The following is a 23,837-nucleotide window of genomic DNA, read 5'->3' as shown; positions in this document are numbered from 1 at the left end:
AACTTCTTCTGTTTGTCTGTTTGTTTTTTCTACGAATCTCCGGACCCCCAAAACAAGCAGAATTAGGAGATTACCTGTTCTGACTGCACTGCTTTCCGTTCTGATTTAATGAACCCCTGAAACATTCTTCTTCATCCATGCAGCAGACAGATTACAACAATCCCTCATATTTTATGATAATCTCAAAGAAAGACAAAAATTCTCTGATGCTTGAATCCTTTTAATAAATGAATAATTAAATATAGCACAGATTTGCTTTATGTCAAGTACTTGATAAATGAAGCTTTTGTATTTGTATACACAATATTTTAAAATATGTCTAAATTCAGAACTTACAGCCTTTCAAAACCCATATTGATACTGATGGAAAAAAAATAAAATAAAAAACTAGATCTCCATCAATAAAATCTGCTGGTCATTTTCTCAAAGAGAACATTTCATTTAAGTTCAGAGGTTCTTCTACACATCAACAATCTTTCTGTCAAAATCTGAACCAGACATTTCATATCTTAGAGTTATAATGTTTTGAAATGCACTTAAAAAATAAAGTGTATTACGGAGCTAAATTCATCTTCTCATGCCGGATTCACACCACACGCAGAAGCACTGCAAAGCTGTTTTTTTTAATCTGGAACTTTTCATGAGGACTGTCACTCTGTCTCTGTCCTTAAAAAGTTGTGTGCTTCCTCCTTCATCAGTTAAGTGCGAGAGGACATCTTTATCCAGAATATGCCGGTTTCATCCATAGCAAACACCTGCTCTGGATGATAATTATCCTCTGTGATTATCAGGATATTTTCTAGCTGCTCCTGAGTCAGCTGATACCATTTCTCCCTGCAGGCTCACTGTGAGTGCGCCTGCCTGTATGTGTGTGTGTAGTGGACGGGCTAGTGTGCTCTTCAACTGCGCTCCCCTCCTGAGAGATTCCTGCTGCTTCTTCGTAAAAAAGTTTCATACAACCATCTTGAGTTGTCTAAGTTTTTGTGACAACTGTAGCTAGTGGGGCAACTACAGAGCGGGGGTGGTTTTGGATGTCTAAAAACAAAATCAATGAGAGAGGCAGAGAGCAGTTTGTGACAAGTCAAGATGGACGATGTCAAATTATTGGTAGAAACTCAAAATAACCACAGCTCACCAAAAAATATGTGTCTTGTGAGAACTGGAGGTGAAGCGGATTCTGCGCTCACTCCGCTCTTTGTGGCACTTCCGCGTGTGGTGTGAACCCGGCATCACATTTCTGTTGTCTAACATTCCAGCACTTCTTAGAACAAACAGATACAGTGACTACCTTCTATGTAAGAAAAACATGATTAATATATTAGACAGTCAGAACAAGCACTCACACTTCCATGTCTGAATACAGACAATATGTATGAACAACTGAATCAGTGGAAAACAAGCATCAGAAACAGTCACCTGAAAACCACAAACTTGGTATTGCACTGTAGCAATGGCTCTGACAGAAGTTTGTGTCCCGTCTGTCTCATGTTCTGACTTTTGAGAATTATAGTAGATAGATTTGAGACCCTCCCTGATTACTTTTGAAGAAACTTGCTTTATGAATATTTAGGACGTCTTTATTATTCCACTTTTAAGGACATTTTTCATTTACATATTCTCACACTTGTCTCAGTCCGAGGACCAACCGGCAGATCCCATTTGGATGAACTGAACTGAAACACAGGATCACACAGCTGTGTCTTTACAACCATCCAGACACAGAGGATGGCTTCATCTGCAAACCCAAATGACATCTTTGTGCATTGACACGGTTTCACAGAAACAGGGTCTGATGTATACACCCCCAGAACATTTTCTCACAACTTTATAGGTAAATTCAAAAAAAACAAAAGCAGTGATTTATTCGTTATTTTTTCTTTTCATTGAAATATTTAATGTTTTGCATTGTGGAATGATGTAAGAGAGCCCACTACACGTTACAAGTACATGGATGCATTTTAGCTGCAGAAATATCCAGAAGTTGTCTTGTTTTGCTTTCTCTTTGCTGGAAATGAGACACCTAGAATGCTGCAATTTAATTCATTTTCCCTCTACTTCTGATGAATTTAATCATAAATCCATTGTGTTCGAGACTCTGTCGTTGGTTTCCTCCTGTCCACTTTACATTTACCCACAGGATTGGGCAGAGGAGTCCCACCTTTCTGAATTGTTTGGGTTGTAAATTTAATCCAGTCCATCAAAAGCCAACATTCAGCTTCAGTGCAGGAGGTAGAGCGTTCTGCATACAGTCTGGTGGAAAGAAAGGGTGTGGAGGATGGATGGATGGACGGACGGACGGATGGACGGACGGACGGATGGACGGACGGACAAATGGATGGATGGATGTGCAGGGTATACAACAGCAGCTTGTTCTTCCTTCTGTAATCACATCCTTAAAACAATAATCTAGAGGTTGAGTTTTATTATACAACAAAGTAAATGGTTTGTTTTACACTCTAAAATGAACCATGACTGAAACTGACCACAAATGAATACCCAAAATCGTAATTTAAATTTGCAAAATGATCAAAAAGGACCACACAGAATCTTTTTGAGTTGTTATCATACTTTAGCTGCCCCCCCCCCATCTCATCATCCTAAAAGCCTCTCCGTTATCTTAATATCTCTTCATATCAGCAGAACACAAATGGAGATAAATGGATGGACGCGACAAGCCGCCAGCATTTAAAACCAACAAAACGAAGTGCAACCACACAGAGGATCATTCTGGCTGCAGCAGCAGTAAACCATCATTAGCATTCATGCAGAGCTTTCTTCAGGGATTTACGCTGCAGCCCACATGTTCTGGTGGAATCAGGTAGGATCATACCTTGATCAAATGTCATACATGTTGATGGTGCTAAAATAGCAGTTTCTACAATTATTCCGTTTATTACAGTAAAGACCAGCTGAACCTCTTCCAGAGATGATACTTTAAATGAAGTCAGTTCAGTCGCCATTTTTCCGCAATAAGGACGTCCCCATGTTCAAACCAGAAATTATCAGTAAGCAGTGATTGGTCCGAGTCAGTCTGAGTCAACATTTCTACGGCAACCACTCTCACTTTTTAGGAGTGAGCATGTTAGAAGGCCACACCCCTTCCACTTGAGAACAGGCTCTGGAGAATCTAAAGCTTCAAACGCTGGATGTGAGACCACCTACATTTATCGAGGCATCTGATTGGTCAGTTTAAGACTTGAACTAGTTGCACTGGAGAAAAATATCATGAATAAAAATGCAGATTATCAAGAACACGTTTATAAAAAGGAATCAGAGCATGAATGGTTGTTCCGGCAAATAGAATAGAATGTTCGTTATGGTATTTATGCAAAATAAATTTACATCAGTGTAATAGTAGAATTTCAGGGTTAATTTTTCTTGCTCAATATATATGGAACTGTGACACTCATGTCGAGGTTTGTATCGAACCATGAACGACCTGGATCGTTGTGGCATAGAGAGGTCAGAGGTACGTCACAGAGTGGAAAGCTTCATGTTATTATTTTTTTTAGTACCAGTGTTGCATTAGCTGTGTTTACATTACACATATGTGCAAAACTTCATGGAAATTCTAGAAATGTTAAAAAAAACATAATTTTACTGTTATCAATAAATCCTAATTATGCAAATAAACACAAGTGCGATAAGTCATTTAAAACCACAGCCCCGAATGAGAATTGGGATTCTTTTAAGTTGATTCTGTTAAGGAACAAAGGAGCATTTGGAGGACATCACAGCAGTGCTGAGTGGGTGCCACCAGCTATACCATTGACAGTCTCTATATGATTTGTCAATGAGCCAGACGCAGACATGTGAGAAGCTTGTTCAGCAGTAGTAGAAAATAAACATTCTAATAAGTAAACAGTTAGACCCTTTTCTCTGTTTGATATCACGATAAGATGCATTCAAATTCCTGCCACAGCACCAGCACTCATCATCATCTATCAAGGGAGAGGTCAGCGTCCGTTCACATCAGCAGCAAGCTCTGTGGGAGCGGCGATGGATGAAGAGATTTTAGGGCATCTTGGTTGATTTTACTGAGGATGTAATAATTCTGCATGCCACACTCAACTTATGATGAGCTGTGATGCTGTGGGACCTCTTGTAGCGCCCGCTGGGCAGGTCTCAGGGCAGCCACTTCCTACCAACCTAACCCTGTTTCCATTGAAGTTTTGTGAAATATGTCCATTTCAATATCCCTCAAAAATCACCTCCTCCAACTTCTTTCAATAAATGTGAACTTTTAAAATGTTGGTGTTTCCATTAAGCTAAGCACATTTTTTTTATCACAAATCCAATTAATGCAATTTCATGGTTGTTGGAAACGCAGTGAGGTATTTTTGATCATTATTTTACATTGCATTGTTTTGTATGTAACTTGAGTTTTTCTCTGTTACACTGATACAGTCAAGCTATTGAACCTCTGTATGTGAAAGAGACTTTTGACTTTTGTAGTGTGCTGCTTGTGTAGTGTGAGCGTGTCTGACCATCACTTTTACAGTATGCTGGGCAGAGAATGAAAGGCAGCTGTCAAACATGAAGACAATGCAGAGAATCCCCTGAACCAGCCTGTGTCAAGACTGAGCTGTTACAAAAGCAATCTCAGAATGAAGATTCCCCACAGTTCTTTATCAGTGCAGAAACCAAAGTCTGCTGGGAAAACTGAAGAGTGTTTGAAACAGTGGAAGCAAGGTTCTGCGTTACATGAAACTTCACTTTATAGGGCTTCATCGGAGGTTAATTGCGCATGTTTACACCTATCCCCCACCTCTCCGTGTTACTATGAACAAAGAGAAAGTTTAGTTCCACCTCTAAACAAAATGTAACCAATCAAACAAGACCAGGTATGAGCAGGGGCAGGAGCAGATCACTCTAAAAGAGTTTGATATCATTAAGAAAGGCCTGTTTCTAGAGCCCTCGGCTGTAACTTCCATTCGTCTTCTCTAAGCAAAGATAATAAAGCATTCAGAGGTTTCCGATTTTTGTTTTTGGTAAGACTAAGGCTGAATCCGAACTGCTTTCCTACCCTTACAGCTTCTCCCTAACCTTAGCCTTCCAGGCAAAGCGATATGGAGAATAGTGTCTTCAAATCTGGATGTTACTATCGTGAATAGTTGCTGCCAGTGATTGGAAAATACAAAATAAAACAAAAAGTCATTACTTACATTATTAATGTATATGTCTGTGCTTCCAAGCACACCCACATGAAGACATGCACTTGTCCTCCGCCCCACAACTGTTGTGGCGGAGGGATACACAACCCTGTCACTACGGATCCTCCTTGAAAAAACCCTTTCAGACGCCTCTACATCTCCGAATCCCGCCCGCGACCCCCCCCCGATTTGGGCAACAGGAAGGGGCTGGAGTGGTAGGAAGTGAATTCGGCCTTACATATTCTCTGGTATTTTTGAGACTGAAGAAGAAAATCATTGCTCATGAGGTTTGGAGGTGATGAACATAAACTTAAGGCTTAGGAAATACTTACAGCTTAACACATCAAGTCATCTCTAGTAGCTGCCAAACTGCTTATAACCACAAGAATGTCAAGCACAAAAGTATTAAACTAAAAGATGTTAAAGGTTTAAAGGTCTGGTCAGGTTAGGCTCCGGAAACCCATTGTGACTCCAAAAGGGACAAAGCGGGTGTAGAAAATGAATGGGTTTAAAGGTTACCCCCTTTACATGGTAAAAACACAGCAGAAGGCTACCTGTTCAGTCCTTGAACAAGCTTTATGTGTGAATCTGACCAACAATTGGACACAAAATGATACAAACCAAAGTCGTAGATAAGGCTTGGATGAGAAAGTTGCTGATCAGTTATTATCAGTACAAACAGAAGGCTTGTTTAGCTTAGAAATTCTTGGGCTGATTTACATTGTGACTATAGATGTGAACTTCACCAACAACAGCTTCATGGTCTTAAGTGACCGTTTTCTAAACCTGTTCCTTCCCTTGTGTTCCTGTTGCTCAGCCTTTGGAAGCGCTGGATGGTCATTTGACTGAGCACTGCAGTGGCGGCGGCTTTAAGCACAATGTGAAAGGGTGAGTTTCAGCAGTCCTTCTGTGTGCATCTTGTGGAGGAGTTTGAACTCTGCCGGCAGCTGATGGGACTCCTGCCATTTGGTGGTAAATTTGGTCCCCTTCCTGTCATAGTAGTGATATGGCAGCTCCTTACCCGTGTTGGGGTCCCAGCCAAAGGGCCAGAAGCCGTACAGGTGGATTTGGTCACACATGGAAGAGGCCAGAGTGTACATCAGGATGCCGGTGCTCAGGCGCTTTGGCGACAGCTGCTTGGTTTTCCAGTAGCTGTCAAGTACAACAACAAATAAAATTAAAGGGAACTTTATACAATCCAGTCTTTTCATTCTCACCACTGTGTTGGTTTTATTATTTATTTATTCTATATAGTCCCATTAAGAGTGGAGCTATCGGAGCATTTGAATGAACATGTCTCTTGGTCATGGAAACATTTAGGATCAGATGCAGTCAAGAAAGGGCAATTTGTAAGATTAACTTTATTAATTCCTGTCGGGAAAATAAAAGATAGATCATTGAAACTATATTGCAACCTTTTTCTCACTGTGTCTGAGGAGGTGGTGATCCAATAGGACTGTATCATCAGCACCACAGTGGATGGAGGAGTCTCATACAGAGATACTATGTTAGTGTAAATTCAGAAAGAGGGCTTGTCCAATGATAGATCCCTGTGGAACGCCTGTGTTGACGCAAACAGGTTGAGAGTGCTACAATATAACGCATCACAATCTAATCTGATAGTCTGAGAACCATGACACTGATTTTTTAGAAACACCAATATTACAAAGTCTGTCAATAAGACAGGAGTGATAAAGTAAATAAAAATGGCACCACATTTGTTTTGATGGAACCTCTGAAAGAGTTTTTCATGTGTCAGTTATACAGACAGTTAGAGGCAACAAAAGTAGGACTGCATGTGCTGATAATACAGGTCTTTTTTAACCATTCTTTCAGGGCTTGTTTCAGTTTATTCAGCATCACACAGGGAGACCCTCTCCAAACGAGCTTTGTTACAAACATCTTAGTCTGTCCTTGTGATGGCGAAAGCCTCATGAGTTGCCTCAAAGTGGAAATTTGTCCAGAGCAGGTAGATTTAATGGGATTGGCTAAGATAAGGTTAGTGTAAGAGAGGCATTCTCCACAGCTCCAACAGTAAGCAGCAGACGTAAATCCCTCTCCACACACAGACAGAGCTGGGTACCTTTCCCTTCACTAAATGGAGTTTCCTCATAATCCGGCTTTGAGCCTAAATCTCCACTTTGCTGTAAACATGAAGCAAAGCTGTGGACAACAATGGGACCTGCTCATTTGAAATGGTACAAGAAACAGGATAAAGACACATTAAGGGGATAAGAAGATGGGTGTTGTGTTCAGCGTATGGAGTACAGATCAACCTTTAACCATCTTCATTTGAACTGCTAAAGAAGTGCTTCAGCTGTACGCAATAACTGATAAGCATTTTTGCCTGAAAAAAGACCTCTTAGTACGTAGCAAAAACATTTAAAGGAAAACATGTTTATTGTGTGAAAGCCAGTAAGGTTGGGATTCATTGAAATAACATCTAACCAGCATCTTCCAGTTTGACCTGTGGTGACCTTTTCATATGACTTCACATTACAGTATTTAACCCAGACGAGAGGGACATAATTTGAGTAGGGTACTAACCCCACTGACTGAAACCAGCAGGTAAGATATAAAAAAGTGTAATGTTTGCATCACTCCTGTGTTTTTGACCAAAGCATCTTTCAGATATTTTAATATAATAATGGCCACATCTTCATTTGGACATACTGCCCATCTTCCTCGATCTTTACTTTTTCTCTCCTGTTTCCCGTAATGAAAATGCTGTAGTAGCTCTTCAACCTTGCAAACACACTCCTTTAAAAGTCAATATAAGACCACGTGAAACCACATCTAGGGTCAAAGAATGATCTTGCTTCACTTCCACAATATCTTAAAACCTGCATAACATGTAAGATAAAAGCTGTTTTTTTGCTGAGGATCAATTAGAAGAGATCACAGAGCAGTCTAATCTATGAAAATACAGTGATTGCAGTAAAGATCTGCTGGCTCAGCCTATATAAACTTGTATATATAGGTTGCACATGGTATGTAGATGTATAACATCATCTCGATAAACCACATGGACACACTGTAAACATGTCATCTCTCTTACTTGTTAATGTACTGCATGATGTTTCCAGGCCAAGCTAGCTGGACCTTCAGCTGTCCTCGATGTTCCACAAAGAAGTCCACCAGCGTTCTTGTCACTGTGGCCGACGTGTGGAAGAAAAATGCTGGAATCCAAAGAATGGCTCCATCCAGTTTCTTCAAGCTCAGGAAGAAGTTGTTCCTATCCTGAACAGTCAACAAATTATTGTAGTACTTCTCCAGGATGCTGGGGTTAAATGTTGTCATGTTGGTTCGGCGACCAACATCCTTCTTAAAAATCTCTGTGGGAGCGAAATTGCAGCGGAAGACAAAGTCATATTTTTCAATCTGGGCCCCGCAGAGGGAGCCGGTGAGAATGCCACTGTTGCCGACCACAGCACAGACATTGTAGTGCTTGTTGAGGATCGGCGAGACCTCCGGCAGCAGTGAGCGGAAGTTCTCCCCAATGGAGTACACGTATTTGTGACTGGAGTAGTCAAAGTGCATCAGCTGTCCGACTTTGACTGAGTCTCGAGTCAGAGTGAAGTTGTGGGGGATGTCGATGTGATGAGAGATCTCTGTCCTGCAAGACAATTAGGAATTTACAACGCAGGTCATTTTTCACAGCCGCTGTGCAAATTTACTCTTTGAATTTTAAAATCCTTTGCAATAACTAAGCCTTAGCATGGAGAGGGCAGATACAAATAACTGTCTCAGAGAGGAATATTTTTGGTTGGACTGACAGGAAATCTATGTTGCAAGCAGCACATCAGTCTGTATCTGCTGGACCAGAAATAAAAGCGAGTAGAGGAGGAACCTCCATTTTGTTTTTCAGAAAAAAAAAAAAAAAACATTAAACACAATACAATAATTCTAATGGCACGAAACAGCAAAAACAAAAAAAGGAAAAAAATATTCCAGTCTGGTTCATTTTGGAGCCATCTGGGAAGATGATGGCCAGGAAATAATAATCTTTAATACTTCAGAAACTATAGCTATACTACAGATAGTTTAAAGGGACAAATCAGCACAGACAATGTTCTAACCACTCAGCCAATTTGCCTGGACTTCTTAGGGCGGAGCTTCACAGAGCTGATGACCAAGGCTGGTTTGTTGGGTCCAGTAGTTATATTACAGTTTCATGTTCTTTAAAATGCTCAAAAGTTATTTGGGAGAGCGACACTGCTGTTTGAACATTCCTGCCTGCTAAATTAGCTAAGGTTTTGTGTGGAGCCCAGTTTGTTTTTGTCCTTGTGTTTCTTGTGTTCACAGTTTTTCATCTATACTGCTCTAAATGAGCTCTAAATTTGGCAAACGGCTATCCCGTTCGCCAATTTTTTTTTTTTGTCCATTTTTTAATTTTATTTTTCCCTCATGTTTACTTCATGTTCATTTTAGTGGCTGTGACTAGAACTAATATACACCCACTGGCCACTCTATTAGACACATCTGCCCAATTGCTCGTTGACACAATTTCAGCCAATTACATGGCAGCAGCTCAATGCCTTTATACATGTAGACACGGTCAAGATGATCTGCTGCAGTTCAATCTGAGCATCAGTATGAGGAAGAACGGTGACTGAAGTGACTTTAAACGTGGTTGTTGGTGTCAGATGAGCTGGTCTGAGGATTTCAGAAACTGATGATCTACTGGGATTTTCACCCACAACCATCTCTAGGGTTTACAGAGAATGGTCAGAAAAAGAAAAAATATCCAGAAAGCAGCAGTTCTGTGGGTGGAAATGTCTTGTTGAGGTCAGAGGAGAATGACCAGACTGGTTCCAGCTGATAGAACAACAGGAACTGAAATAACCATTGGATACAGCCGAGGTCTGCAGAAGAACATCTCTGAACACACAACAACCCTGATGCAGATGGACTACAGCAGCAGAAGAACACACCAGGTATCACTGCTGTCAGCTACAGGAAACTGAGGCTACAATTCACACAGAATCACCAAAACTAGACAATAGAAGATGAAAAAACCTTGTCTGGTCTGATGAGTCTATTTCTGCTGCTATATTTGTGGATCCATCCTGTCTTGTATCAACGGTTCAGGCTGCTGGTGGTTTTAATGGTGTGGGGGATATTTTCTTGGCACACTTTGAGTCCTTTTAGTACCAGTTGATTATGGTTCCAACCCCACAGTCTACCTGAGTATTGTTCTGACCATGTCCATCCCTTCATGACCACAGTGTTCCATCTTCTGATGCTACTTCCAGCAGGATAAGACTCCATGTCATGAAGCTGGAATCATCTCAGACTGGTTTCTAGAACAATGAGTTCACTGGACTCTATGACCTCCACAGTCACCAGAACCCAATAGAACCTTTGGGATGTGGTGGAACGGCAGAGTGTCATCATGGATGTTCAGCAGACAAATCTGCAGCAACTGTGATGCTGTCATGTCAATATGGACCAAACTCTCTGAGGAATGTTTCCAGAATGTTTCTTGAATCTATGACACCAAAGATTAAGGCAGTTCTGAAGGAAAAAGGGGTCCAACCCAGTACTAATGTGCAACAAGAGGACTACATAAACTGATGGAGCAGGATCTGCAGATTTGAGGTGCACAAAGGAGCACAAATGACGCCAATTTACTGAAGAATCAATTACTGCAAACCTGCCAACTTCATCTTTAAATTAGATTAATGACAGTGAGAAGAAAGCTTTATGGAATGGGTTGCATGGTCGAGCAGCTCATCCAACCCATACATCACCAAGCACAATGCAAAGTGTGAATGAGGGGGTGCAAGCCTGCCATCGCTGGACTCTAGAACTGCAGAGACGTGTTCTGTGGAGTGAAAAATCATCTGGAAACCTGACAGATCCATCGTTTGGCTGTTGCCTGTACAACTCTCCTTGACTGACTGCCTTTTGCCAAGTGTGAAGTTTGTGGGATGGTGGACTATGGAGTGAGATTGTTTTGATTGGCTACAACTCCAGAACTCAAAATGCTTCATTGAACAAGTGGTCTTGAACACATCCACACTCCCAACTTTGGGAGTACAGGATAGTCTACCCTGACATCTGTGGGCTTAAGGGACATTTTGGAAGAAATTGTAGATCTGTTTGTTCTTTTTAGCCTAAGATAGCTAACAGTAACCATAACAATAACCATCCCGGCACTAAAAGATCAACCTCCAGGGATCATGAACAAATAAAAAGTGAAAACAAAGAATGACTGTAAACATCAGAAAGCCTTTTTCTATGACCTGCACAAGAAGTTCATAATGAGAGGAAAATGAAGCGTACCAACGGCTGATGAAACATCGTGCCACTAAACATCGGATCTCAACATGAACTTTGTCTGTAAATGGTATATATTCATATTAACACTGTGTAATTTTCCTTTACGGTGACATTGCAAGTGCCCTTCGCTCTAACATTTTCACGACTCGCAGTTGGACTTGCTGCTTCAAGTGCTAAAAGCCTGTTAAGTTTTTAGTGTGCGTGCATGTGTGTGTGAGTCTGTACCTCAGCTGTATAAAAGCAGTGCTGTTGTACTTCCATTTTGAGGAGTTCTTCAGGTCCTCATTAATAGCGCTGCTCAGTGAAGTGAAAGCTGGATCCAGATACTTCATCGCCACCTGGGAGCTGCGTGGAGGAGGACAGTCTTCGTAAATTACCAAAGCATTCATCTTTAAAAGCAGTTCTTTCAAATGTTTTGAGAAGCATTTTAGCTCGCCGACATTTTCCATCATTAAGAAGGCGTTTACTATATTTGAATGGTATGAGCAGCTCTATAGGCTCCTAATAAATCACTCACATCAATAATATTTGAAAAGTAAAAGTTATTGAACACACAGAAGACATCTGAACATGGAGTAAAAGTACAAATCTTGTGACAAACTCATGACCTACTTTGTATTTTCTCTATATATTTTAGAAAAATGAGTCAGTAAATCTCAGTACTGCTAGAACCTTAGTATAACAAAGTAATCAGCTTAGAATCTTTGCATTTTTAGTAACAAAAGACACAAATGTGTAGCAAAATAATAATAATAATAATTAAAGCAAAATAATGTTAATGTAAAAATATAATTCATTAACACCCTGAAGAGTGTGAACATAACTACTGTAAGAACATGAATCCGTCATCTGTGAACTGAAGCAGAGTTTTACTGTGAAAGCTTTTGGCTTCTCATCCACAGGGGTAGTTACTGTGGTTAATACTGATGTGCCAAAAACAGCAGTTGATTTAGATCAAATCTAAGACTTTTTAGGATCATTTTCAACATAAAAACATTCTGACTAAAACAGAAAATGTTGGCCTTTGTTCTTGCATACGTCAACTTTTTACAAGCTAAAATGCCTTCAAAAGAAACATGCAGCAGCTTAAAGAAGGACTTTTCAAATTGATTAACTCCCAAAAAACTGTTTACTGTTTGGATAATTTCGTTTACTCCGTAATCACGGTGTAAATGCAGATTTTAAAAGTTCATTTTTTTCTCTGCGTCTAAATCAGGAATGTGTTAAGTTCTAGCAACAAGGCAAAACTCATGCAGCAGTCTGAGTCATCTTTGCAAATTCTATTTCTGGAACTTCGTAGCATTAAACTATGCCTATTCATGCAATATGTCTTTGTCATGTAGGAAATGTCTAAACAAATCCCAAATTTTAGATCAGATTTAAAGGTTTAGCACATTTGCTAAGATGACTGATTTCTTTTTTGCAGTGCATGAAGCCAAAGGATCATTTTCCCTGAAATACATAAATGTTGGAGAACTATGCATAAAGAAACTCTTCAGCTCAGCAACAGAGGAAAGTCAGACTTGCGCATTTTACCAGCAAACAAAGATCACTGAAAGGCATCCATGTATGATGGGCATCAGAACGGAGCTTCGCAGAGACCTTTGAGCAGACCTTGCTGCTGTTCTCTAGATCTGGGAACTGTCCTTGAACTAAACCCAACAGCTAAAAACACAGTTTAGCAAACATTTACAGAGTTCATTTCTAACCTCTAATTGTAAGATTTTACGTGTTACTCCTACTTAATCAAGGCTCATTCTAAACATTGTTCACCTTTCAGCATGTCCCGTCAGGGATGACCACAGCTTTCACTGATCTGCACATTTGGTTTGGCAGAGAGTTTTACGCTGGATGCTCTTTTGACACAACCGGGCTGGGGACCGGCACAGGGAGACCCAGACTTGGGTCACTAAAGCTTTAAACCAACACTTGGAATAAGTTAGCTTCAGAACACATTTTTTAAAAATCAAGTTCAAATAGGAGCACAGTCAGCAACTGAAGAAAGACTGAAAACCCAGGAGGGCCTGGTTACTGCAATATCATTATTTATTAACAAAATATAATGAATCTGTTTTTTGTTGATGTATTTTTGATCAAGCTGCTAACTGCTGATGGGATTTGTGAGGAGTTCCCAAGTGTTTTTATAAAAGGGATTTCTGCCTTTTCACAGGACGCTCCACAGAATGGAGACTGCTATCATCGATGGTTCTCAAGGCAGCTTCATTGAATCTAGAAACACTAAACACATTCTTACCTTTGCAACATAAATGTTGGTTCACATACACACTGCTGGAGATGAAAACATTCTGATCACGATGCACTTTTCTGTTGTTATACAGTTTCCAACTTTCTTAAAGAGTCTAACTAAAATCTAAAATACTTCTTCCTCATGCCATTTCAAAATCTAAGCACCATCAGCATCAAACAAGCGGCAGCAGATTCACGGTCTTTGGCTCAAGCTGGCTTTGTGTCCATTATGTGACACAAAGCTGCAGGCTTCAGCTCAGAGCAGCAGAATCCAAGCAAAAGCTGCTGACTTTTCAGTAAGGAAGAACGATTAGAGACAAGTCTGAAATTTAAAAGATTCGGACAATATGGAAAATTGAAAACCAAAAAATGTAAATGCATACATTTTTTAACAAGCAGTATGAAACCAAGATATTTTCTTTCACTGGCTCGTTTTAGTACGCTTACAGAAGCAGGGGAGGGGGTTTGAGGAACCAAAGTTATTGATACGACAGAAAATCCTAGAGGGCCATTTCTAAATGTTTCTCCAAGAAACCCTGTTATGTCAGTCTGCAAATGTATCCCTTTAGAATGCATGAATGTTGGAGACTGGACACCTCCAACCTGAGATCTCTGATCTCACCACAAGCTTTGTCATGAGAGACATGGATTAAAGATCTTTAATAGAAATTATTTTTATTATTATTTACATGAAGAAAGGCACTTATGTGACCCACCCACCCTTACCAAACAAAGATAGATAGAATACCACTTGTTAACCTTTTTTTCTAAATGAGGGAAACTAACTAAGACTTTAGAGCAACAGAAGCTGCATTTAAGACTGATTTTCGTATTATTTGTTTTTGGAGTTTCCTTTCAGAGATCTGGAACCTGCGGCTCCAGAGCCACAGATGGCTTTTTGACTCCATCATTGTGGCTCTCTGGTAAATGAAGAATAAAAACAAACATAATTAAGGCACATCAGATTATACGTCAGACGTTCTATTTTTGAATAAATCCAAGAATTTTAAGTGTGTCTAATGGTAGAAAAATTGAGTAAAAGTCACTTAATTGGCTCTGATTTAATATTGGTCACAAATTTCTGACTGAGATGCACTATATCTCATATATATGATAATAGTAACATTAACATGGATGCAAATTAGTGTCTTTATTTTTCTAAAGGGTGAAGTCAGACTTTGTGGCTCCTTTTGTGTTGTGGTCAGAAATCCACTAAAATGGCTCTTTGCGTGTCAAAGGTTGCAGACCCTTGTTTCATATGGTAGAAGTACATTCTTGCTAAGGCTTAAAGAGATGCGGCCAAAGGAAACGACAGCCTGAATGCAGTATCATTACAGCCGATGACTGTGTCCCTACACTGCTTTCACCGTGCAAGGAACATCTAAACCTTCAACACTGACATATGGTGATATTTGTGCTGTAAATGTTGTGATTCACTAACTCCAGTAGCATTAAGAGATAAAAGACACAATAATAGAATTTCAGACAGAAGCAGCAAAGCTGACCAGACACTTTTGTAAATATCTCTTTCATACTGCTTGCAATCAGTTAAAGAACATCACATATCTCAGAGCTGTTTTCATTGCATTTTCCATATTGTGTTCCAATTTTGGGGGTAGTTCAGACATTAGAACTTAAAGAAATCATGGATAAACTGTGTGGGAGCAGAAAGACATCCTTCTACAAGGCACCGTCTCTTTGTATTCACCTCAGGTCGGGTTTGCGAGGTGGCCTTTCGCTGCAACAAGGACATGAAGCACAAGACAAACAATAACTCACCCATTCTTGCCTCAGTCATCACTGAACTGGTAAAATCAGCTTCAAATCCTCAGATAGGAACAACAAAGTGGATTGTGTGGAGGCTGGGCATGCAGATAGACCCGTCTGAAACACGTCGTAGGCACCTCTAAATCTGATCAAATGAAGAGGCAGTGGAAGCAATTATAGTGATGACTGACAACAGGAAGGAGGGCTCATCCACCTGACTGAGTACATCTGTGATCAACATCCAGATGTTTTCAAATGTTGTCATCTAGAGCACTAAACTCCCCCTTCTTTGGTGTTTTTATATTTTTATCTGACGTCATTTCTGGTCAAATGAACAATAATCCTCCTTTCTGCTGTCACATCCAGCATGTGTTTCCTCAGAAAACCAGAGTTTGTTCAGCAATGACTTCAGCCTCCAAACACTAAAACATGTCCCTGCCCGGGTTCCAACTGGAAGAAAGCTGGGTTGCCAGGTTTTGACACTCAAATTCATCCTTCTGTTTCACCAAACTAGATTTTTTAAAAAGATTGTACAAAATATAAGACAAATGAGTCATTATTCAACATGTTCTCTATTTCAGAACCTTTCCAAGTTAATGCAGACATTTGGGTTTGGGTCGCATTAACCTGTCTGAGGTCTTGTTCTCATTATGATCCCTTGGGGACAATAGAATTCACTGTCTGCATCACCAACAGTGTCTCTTCTGGGCAGCAGAAACTTCCTCTGTTTTGTCCAGCAGCAGAAAGCTTTGTCCAAAAGCTGCCTTCCTGGACATCTTAACTCATTCGGAGCATAACCTTGGCCCACACTGACAGAGAACGAGAAGGAAAATGATTACTGACGGGAGGAAAATGAATGCTGCTGCCGTGTTGTAAATCACAACCAAGGACGGCTCGCTGGCCTCCAGAACCAACCATCATGTTCCACAGCCGACACGTCGGGTCAAACGTGATTTACACAACAGTCGGTTGAGGAGCTGGACTGTATTAGTCTGACTGAAACCAGTTCTTTGGTGTGAGCTGAACTTTAGTATCAGTTGTTTTGACATCAGGTGATGGTCCTCACATTCAAACCCAGCATCACCTTCCTTACATTTTCCACAGAGACGTCTGGTTCTAGCTTTCTCCGTGCACTGTGAAGCACGCAGAAGTTGAGATTTTGCTTTTTTGGGTGAACCTGATGAACTTTCTAAACTTGAAACAACTCCTCGTGATTGTAGGATGATGGACATTCAGATGGCATCCTTAATTCTTTCCAGACTAATCCCCTGAATGTTTCAAACCAACACTTACAAGGATCATCTTCCAAAATTGTTGTTTTATCAAAGCTCAATCAAATGAATCACATTCCTATGGAAGCAGTAAGGACTCATTCATCTTCATCTGGCAAAACTTCTCCTAGAAGCTCAACAACATGGCTAGAACATCTCTTCTTTTGGAGTTCATTAGATTGGAATTGATTTATTTCAAGAAATTAAGACAAAAAATACAAATACAAAAACAAACAAAAAAAAAACTAACAAAAAAAAATATGCAGGCCCTTTTTCCAAAAGAAAAATGTGATGATCATGGAACAGTGTATTCATTTCCATAGTTCCATTCAAACAATTGAACTTTAACAGAACATAGATTCAGAACCTACTATTTGATTTCAGGAATTTGCATATTTTGACATAAATTGGGGTTCCAGCTGATAAATCCACAAAAACAATATTTCAGAAAATGAGAATGCTCTGAAGGAATCACAATTTACTTCTCAGTTCTGATCACATCAAATCATTCAACAAAATATTATCAAAACAATAAGTCGATCTTCAATACTTCTTGAAGATGAAATCTGCATCTCCATCATCATCCTCAGCAGAAGGATTCATGATTGGAGGATTGAAGAACACAGAGTTTACCCACTAGCTCTGGACATTGGAGCCCAGATCATGACTGACTGGAGATTTCACTCTGGACCTCCAGCTGTTTGGGTTCTGCACCTCACCAGTTTTACCCCAAACCCTTGGACCTTGTTTCGCACTTTACTTTCATCAGAAAACTGGATCTTAGACCTCTGACTAACAGTCCAGTCCTTCTCCTTTCTCTCCATTGGTCCAGGCCCAGAAGTGTCTTGACCAGTGGAACCCAACCGTTCTCCTGAACCTGTCCATAGGTTCTAGACCTTGTCCTTTGGATAATACACAGAAGCCCTGTGTCATCTCTTCTGCTGCTTCTCCTGACAGATGTGGCCCTTCCATTAGACTTTCTGTTGATCACAGACCAATGTGATGCTCCTTAGCTGTTAACTTTAGTGTGTTACTCAGACTATGGAGGGGATCAATGATGGTCTTCTGGATGGAAGTCTGAATTCCTCCTTATATTGAACTGAACTGAAAATATTAAACCAAACTGGACCTATTTAAAGACATGTGGGGAACTTGCAGGTGATTTGAGTTTTGTAAATAGTTGATAAAACTCATCTTAAAACATTAAAATCCTAAAAATTTTGGGCAGGTGTCTCCAAAGTATTCTATTTTTTTTGTATTGGTTTTATGAGCTGGAACCCAAAATAATATAAAAATAAACAAACAAATACTTAAATCAATGAAACAGTGGGCCATAAATCTATAAAAGTTTGTTTTTGAATGGAATTATGAAAATAAATACACTTTTCCAAGAGACTTTAATGTTTTTAAAGGGTCTGTGTGGACATTTCAAACTTAGTAATGAATAAAGAGGAAAACAGAATAAATTAAAAGTAAAAGACAGCATAGAAACAAATCTCAGGTTGTGTTTGCAGAATTTTAGTTAATGACATGAGATGATAAAACACAATTTTTTTCTTTTTCTGAAGCTTTTAACATCCTTTTCATGAACTTGTTCCAGAATGAAGAGATCAGTGCTTCTAGAGTTGATAGAAACATATTAACCTCATCTCAGACCTCAGAAGCTACTGATGAAAAAATCCTGCTCATTCAACAGCAATGTGGTCAAAGTAATACAAAAACAAAATGCTTGTTTGTATGATTATGTTGTATTTCAAATACATGTTTGTAGGGTTTGAATATGAAGATACCACCTGAACAAACCCTTTAATTTATGCAATTGTAGCACAGTGTGTGTTCTTTATTCCAAATGCTGCTTAAATTAACTTTCATGTTAATTCCACCCAGAAACCATGATGGCACAAAGAACTGCAGAGTTGGCAAAAGAAAATCAGGACACAAAACAGGTGAAATTTCCCCAGTGCCCTTATTGCGTCTCTGTGATTTATCACCCCCTGATATCGTGGAACTGCATGAACCATAAAACACCTTTCTTTGTGTGTGAGTCTGGCACAGTTGCTGTTGGACTTGCTAAATTCCTACGAACCAGCTGAGGGGCAGGATCTGTGACTGGATGACCTGGTGTGAGGAGACGGCCACTCCGGTGCCCATTGGAGTAACGCACATTCACACACTGATGTGCATCAGATCCAGAGTTACACCAGTCTATTTAACCCTTTAACACCTGAGGCATCGCTGGTGACGATTAAACACAAAATCTTTCACCTACTGTAACTTTTCAATAATTAACACAATCATTCCAATTGATTGTGAAGGAGAAAAGCAGCTTTTCGCCCTCACAATCTACTGAAATGATCGTGCTAACAGTTGAAAAATTACAGTAAATCAAAGAACATAAAGACTGGAGCGCCGGTGTTAAAGGGCTAAGCAAAGGTTGCTGCTTTTGCCTCTTACTTTCCAAAACAAGGTTCCTAAAATTGTTACCAGGACTGCAGGTATCAGTTCTTCCCATCAGGGGCGAGCTGTTTCTGAGAGGAAATAAAACCATGCTTCTTCAGTTGCATTCAGAACTTTCATGTGACGTTACAATCTAAAAATGTTCAGTGTCTTTTGCTCTTGCAGTCTGCAGCGTACCCAGTCCCTGAAAATGACAGGTGTTTAGTTCCCATCAAAGATGCTGTGAGCGGCTCTAACTCAGAACCGTCAGAGCTCTAAAGACCAATGAGGCTCGAGTTGGAAATCAAAGTGATGCTGTTGGCTTCAATTTTCTATGAAATATTTGTATTTATGGAGATTTGAGTCTGCATGTTGGCTGGAAGTGCTTAAAACTTAGAACTGAAGTCTCTGAGGCCCCAGTGTGGCTTTACTACAGAATGATTCAATTGAAATTATATACCAAGTTTATTTTTGATGACTTTACTTCCTGTCTCTAAGTTTTAGCTAATGTAACTGATTTGCATGGGTGCATGAATACATGTGGACTAAATTGTTGTTTCAGTTTGTTTTTGAAGCTGTTGCTGCTTTTTTATCACAGCTTTTGATTTATTCTGATCAACAACTAAAAAACATACCGTGAAAGACCTAAAAGCAGAAAACTAGATGCAGGATGATTCAAACTTTAAAGTCCCCCTCAGATGAAAATCCTGTTTTTAGAGTTTTTAACATGTCTGTGTGTCATTTTCCTTCTGAAAGAGAACAAATGTAATAATGTCCAAGTATTTCTCCTTTTAAATCAATCAAACTGTCTTGGACAGACTCTGTCTGAATGAATGATCTTCTTTCATCAACAGCTCTGCTGCACATGCACTAAACCCTCATCTGTTCCTAGTGTCTAGTTCAGGTTCTGGAGAAGAGAAGATGGTATCTTCACATTGACTGCAGTCAAATGAGCCGCCGTTCACATTTCTGTGGTCAAATCAGCATCACTGGATTTTTGGTGTGAGTTTCATCCAATACTTACGGTAGCAGGACTGAGAACGCTGGAAAATCTCCACCAGACTCCACAGAGCTTCTTGATGTGACCACGGAAATGTGAACGGCGGCTCATTTGACCGCAGTTGGAAAGGATTGTAAATCAATGAAAGAGCATTTTGATGTTAGCTTTGATTATTTTATCAAGAACTCTGAGAAACCAATGATTGAATGTATTGATCACAGTCAATAAACATTGGAGAATTAGCTAAAAGAGTCTTTGGTGAACTGGAAGGAGAAAGAATCAGGATTTTGGAGGAAGTTCTGTCCATGAAGATCTTCACTTCCTCGTCCAGCTGACATCCGGATCAGAACCATACGGCTGGACATTACCCAGATTAATGGATGTTTTAGTGAAGATTTACGCTACCAACACACAAAGCTATCATAATCTGACGGGGATGGGGGTGGGGGGGTCAGAATTTGCACCAAAAGCCACGCCCCCTCAGAGTAGATTTTGGAAACAGAGGCTTCAGATCTTAATTTTAAGACATTTAGGTTGTGGAATGCTGGTTAAAATTGTAATAATCATGATTAAGACACTCCTGGAAATGTTATTGTTAAACTCCTAAAGGGGGACTTTAAAAGAAAAAAATGATAGTGCAACATTGAAAACCATGAGAAAGAATCAATGGATTGACCTAAACAAAACCTGATGAATTAGTCTAAACGACGAACCTTGAAACTTGAAGTTCATACAATTCATCAAAACACAAGCAGCTATGCATGATGGAGAATCAATAGAACATGACCTGGACACAAAACAAAACAGGACTTTCAGACCTGAAAGCTAAAAATGATCTGTGAAAGAAGCGTCCATCATTGGATGAGAATGAACCCCTCATCTGAAAGCCTTCTCTCTAAACTGACCAGGCCTCCAGCAGCAGAGGCCTCCTGCAGGCTTTCCTCTGCCTCCTCCTGCAGCAGATCTACCACAAACAGCTAAATGCTTCATTCATGTCCACTTCCTCCAACAGCTGCGAGCAGGTTGGTGCGTTCAGACCTGATAAAAGACAGACTCTGTACCCAGAACAGGTTAAAGACATCCAAACTCTCAGGTGTTGCAGCATCAGGCTCCTGGCCTGAACTCACCGAAAGCCCGCGTGGAACATGTACATCCTCGGTCCTCCATTGGGTCCATATCTGGGGTTGACGTCTTTCTTGATGGACACGAAGCTGATGAAGGACAGGATGAGAAGCGCCACGCTGAATATGATGAGTCCGAACGTGCTGGTGTACCGCAGCATCCTGCAGCGCTGCGGGCAGCGGCCCCCCCGCGGGAGAGGAAGAGGGAGCGGCCGGGAGGAGAGAAGAGCGAGCGCGGGGGCGCACCGCATCCGCGGGAGGCGCGCAGGCGGACGCGCCGGTTTATTGACGCCTTTTAACGGGACAGGAGCTCATTCAAACCTCTTTGAACCGGAGGTCGAGCCTCTGCGGCGGATTTCACCGGCATCGTGACAGAGACGGTGCAGCTGCGCAGTGAGACACTCGAGAGGAGCAAATACTGACAGTCTCCGCATCCATGATGGAGGAGGGGGGGAGGAGGAGGAGGGGGTCTTCGAGGGGTTTCCTGCAGGCTCACCGGCTCAGATTACGGTCCGCTTCATAACCCAAAGGCGTGGAGATGCGCGCAGACAAGATGGATGCTGCAGCCCTCGCGCGCTCATCTGCATCCCGCCGGCTGTCCTCTCTGCTGTCCTGCAGGAAGGACTAATTAGATCCACCGGGTGTCGCTTTAAGGAGACGCAGCTCTTGTATCGCGGTAATCAGATAAACAGGAGCAACAGCCTTCGAGGAGGAGCTCCGCGTCCTGATCCGCGGCAGAGAGAGAGGAGGCGCGCGTGCAGCATCACCGAGCGGGCCAGGAGCTGCTAGAGGAGTCAGGCTGAGGACAGCTGCCAGCATCCCGCTCCTCCTGAGGCATCAGGCTTCCCTCATGCACGTCAGAGCACCAGCCGTTATATTTTTAGAAAGACAGAAGCATACAAAGATTATCCACCAACGCCGGGGGTTTAACTTGTTGATGTCATGAAGAACACAAACTGGAAATAAAGAAGTCACTCCATCATTTTTGTTAAATCAGTATTGGCCTCTACAAAAATTAGTAATGATCTTTGGAGGAAAGAAAAGGTAGAAAATGAGTTAAATGAGCTAAAATATTGGTTTGAAAAATATTATTTAAAGAAGGGACTTAGGTAAACTTCTTTGACCTGCTGACACATCAACAGCCCCGTTACCTGCTGGGAAATTTTCAAAATCAGACTCAAATTTATAGTAGTGGCAGGATGGCTCATGCAGGACAGCGCAAACCAGAGTTCCTTTTCCAGGGGCTGCAATGAGCTTCTTAGTCTGGGTCCAGGGTTGTGGATCGTTGCTAAGATGGCATCCAATTCATCAACGATTCATGAATCGAACCACGATTCTTAATTTTTAATATAATGTTTGTTTCGGTATCTGTCTTTTTACTGGATGGATGAACATTTTAATATTTGTATTACATCGCCATCATTTCATTTCTAAAAAACAAGAGATCAGAATCAACAAAACTGATTAAAAAAACTCACAAAGATTTACATAGAAAAAAATGTCATCATTATATTTTTGTTTTATTTTATTTTTGTCAACCTTCTGCTTAAGTTCAGCAGCAATATAAACGACGTAAAAAGCATAAAATCATTCTTGTTTTTTGATCATTTAACAACAAAACCTGAAAATTCTCTCCACAGTTTCCTATCCCCAAAGTCCTTTAGCATTTTACGTTCTAAGCGTTATATATTGGTGCAGAGCCTGTATGAAGAAAATCGTGATTTTTTCGCGGCAGAATCAGCTGATTGATTACATCCGCCTTTCAGCAGCGTGATGCTGCGTTTTTCCCCTTCAGAATAAGCTGGAGTTTCGTTAATTGCATCAACTGTTGAAGAGTTACCATAACCAAAAGAAAATTTTAGCTCCAGTGTTAAAGCAAAGTTTTGCTTTCAGAAGTTATGTCAGTCAACGCAACTTTAGTCTCAGTTTCTGGACGGAATAAAAGCTCTCGCTAGTCTACTTCTTCTTTGAAAACCGAAAGCCTCACCTGCAAGAAGATGTGTTTACTTCCGGTGACGGTCCAGCGGCTCTTTTAGCTTTGTTTTAGTTCTTAAACTTAAAATCCTACATTAATCTGCATTTCAGAGCAAAAATACATCGTCCCCGGATGATATTCTCCTACACTCTACTATATTTATAAAGATCGCAAATCATCTTGGATGTTGCAAATATTCGTACTCGAATTTCCAGGAGCAAATCAGGAGTACCTGAGCACCTGTATACTCGTTACAGCCCTAGTCCTGACCCCGGGTTCACACTGCAACTGTTCCAGCTCCAGCGCAGCCGCCGGAGTCTTGTGCCAGGTCCCCTCAGACTGCATCCAATCACATCCCATCTCTGCAATCTGGCCTTTGCAGCACTTCAAATTTTTGCCGGACACCGGAGCCAAGTCGGAGCATCTTTTGCCACCGGGCCGCGGAAGAACTAAGAAATTATAGCCTACTGTTTTTTGTTTGTTTGTTTGTTTGTTTTGTTTGTTATTTTCATAAGATGGAAATCTTTTATTTTAGAAAATCGACCGGATTCTCTCCATTAGCTTGAGCGCCAAAAGCAGTCT

General features: G+C 40.6%; 1 protein-coding gene across 1 annotated transcript; it reads right to left on the bottom strand.

Moving 5' to 3' along the window:
• Positions 1-202: 202 nt before the first annotated feature.
• On the bottom strand, positions 203-22,616 carry st8sia3 (ST8 alpha-N-acetyl-neuraminide alpha-2,8-sialyltransferase 3). Its single transcript, XM_024268507.1, has 4 exons — positions 21,287-22,616; positions 11,664-11,783; positions 8,212-8,769; positions 203-6,305 (listed from the first exon to the last, which is right to left on the bottom strand). Exons 1-4 carry the CDS (start codon positions 21,529-21,531, stop codon positions 6,023-6,025), a joined length of 1,206 nt encoding a protein of 401 aa, XP_024124275.1. The 5' UTR covers positions 21,532-22,616; the 3' UTR covers positions 203-6,022.
• Positions 22,617-23,837: the final 1,221 nt, after the last annotated feature.

This window comes from Oryzias melastigma, linkage group LG12, assembly GCF_002922805.2.
Source record: "Oryzias melastigma strain HK-1 linkage group LG12, ASM292280v2, whole genome shotgun sequence".
Classification (NCBI taxonomy): domain Eukaryota; kingdom Metazoa; phylum Chordata; class Actinopteri; order Beloniformes; family Adrianichthyidae; genus Oryzias; species Oryzias melastigma.
Note: the sequence above shows the minus strand (reverse complement) of the source record. Positions and strands in the feature narration are given on the sequence as shown.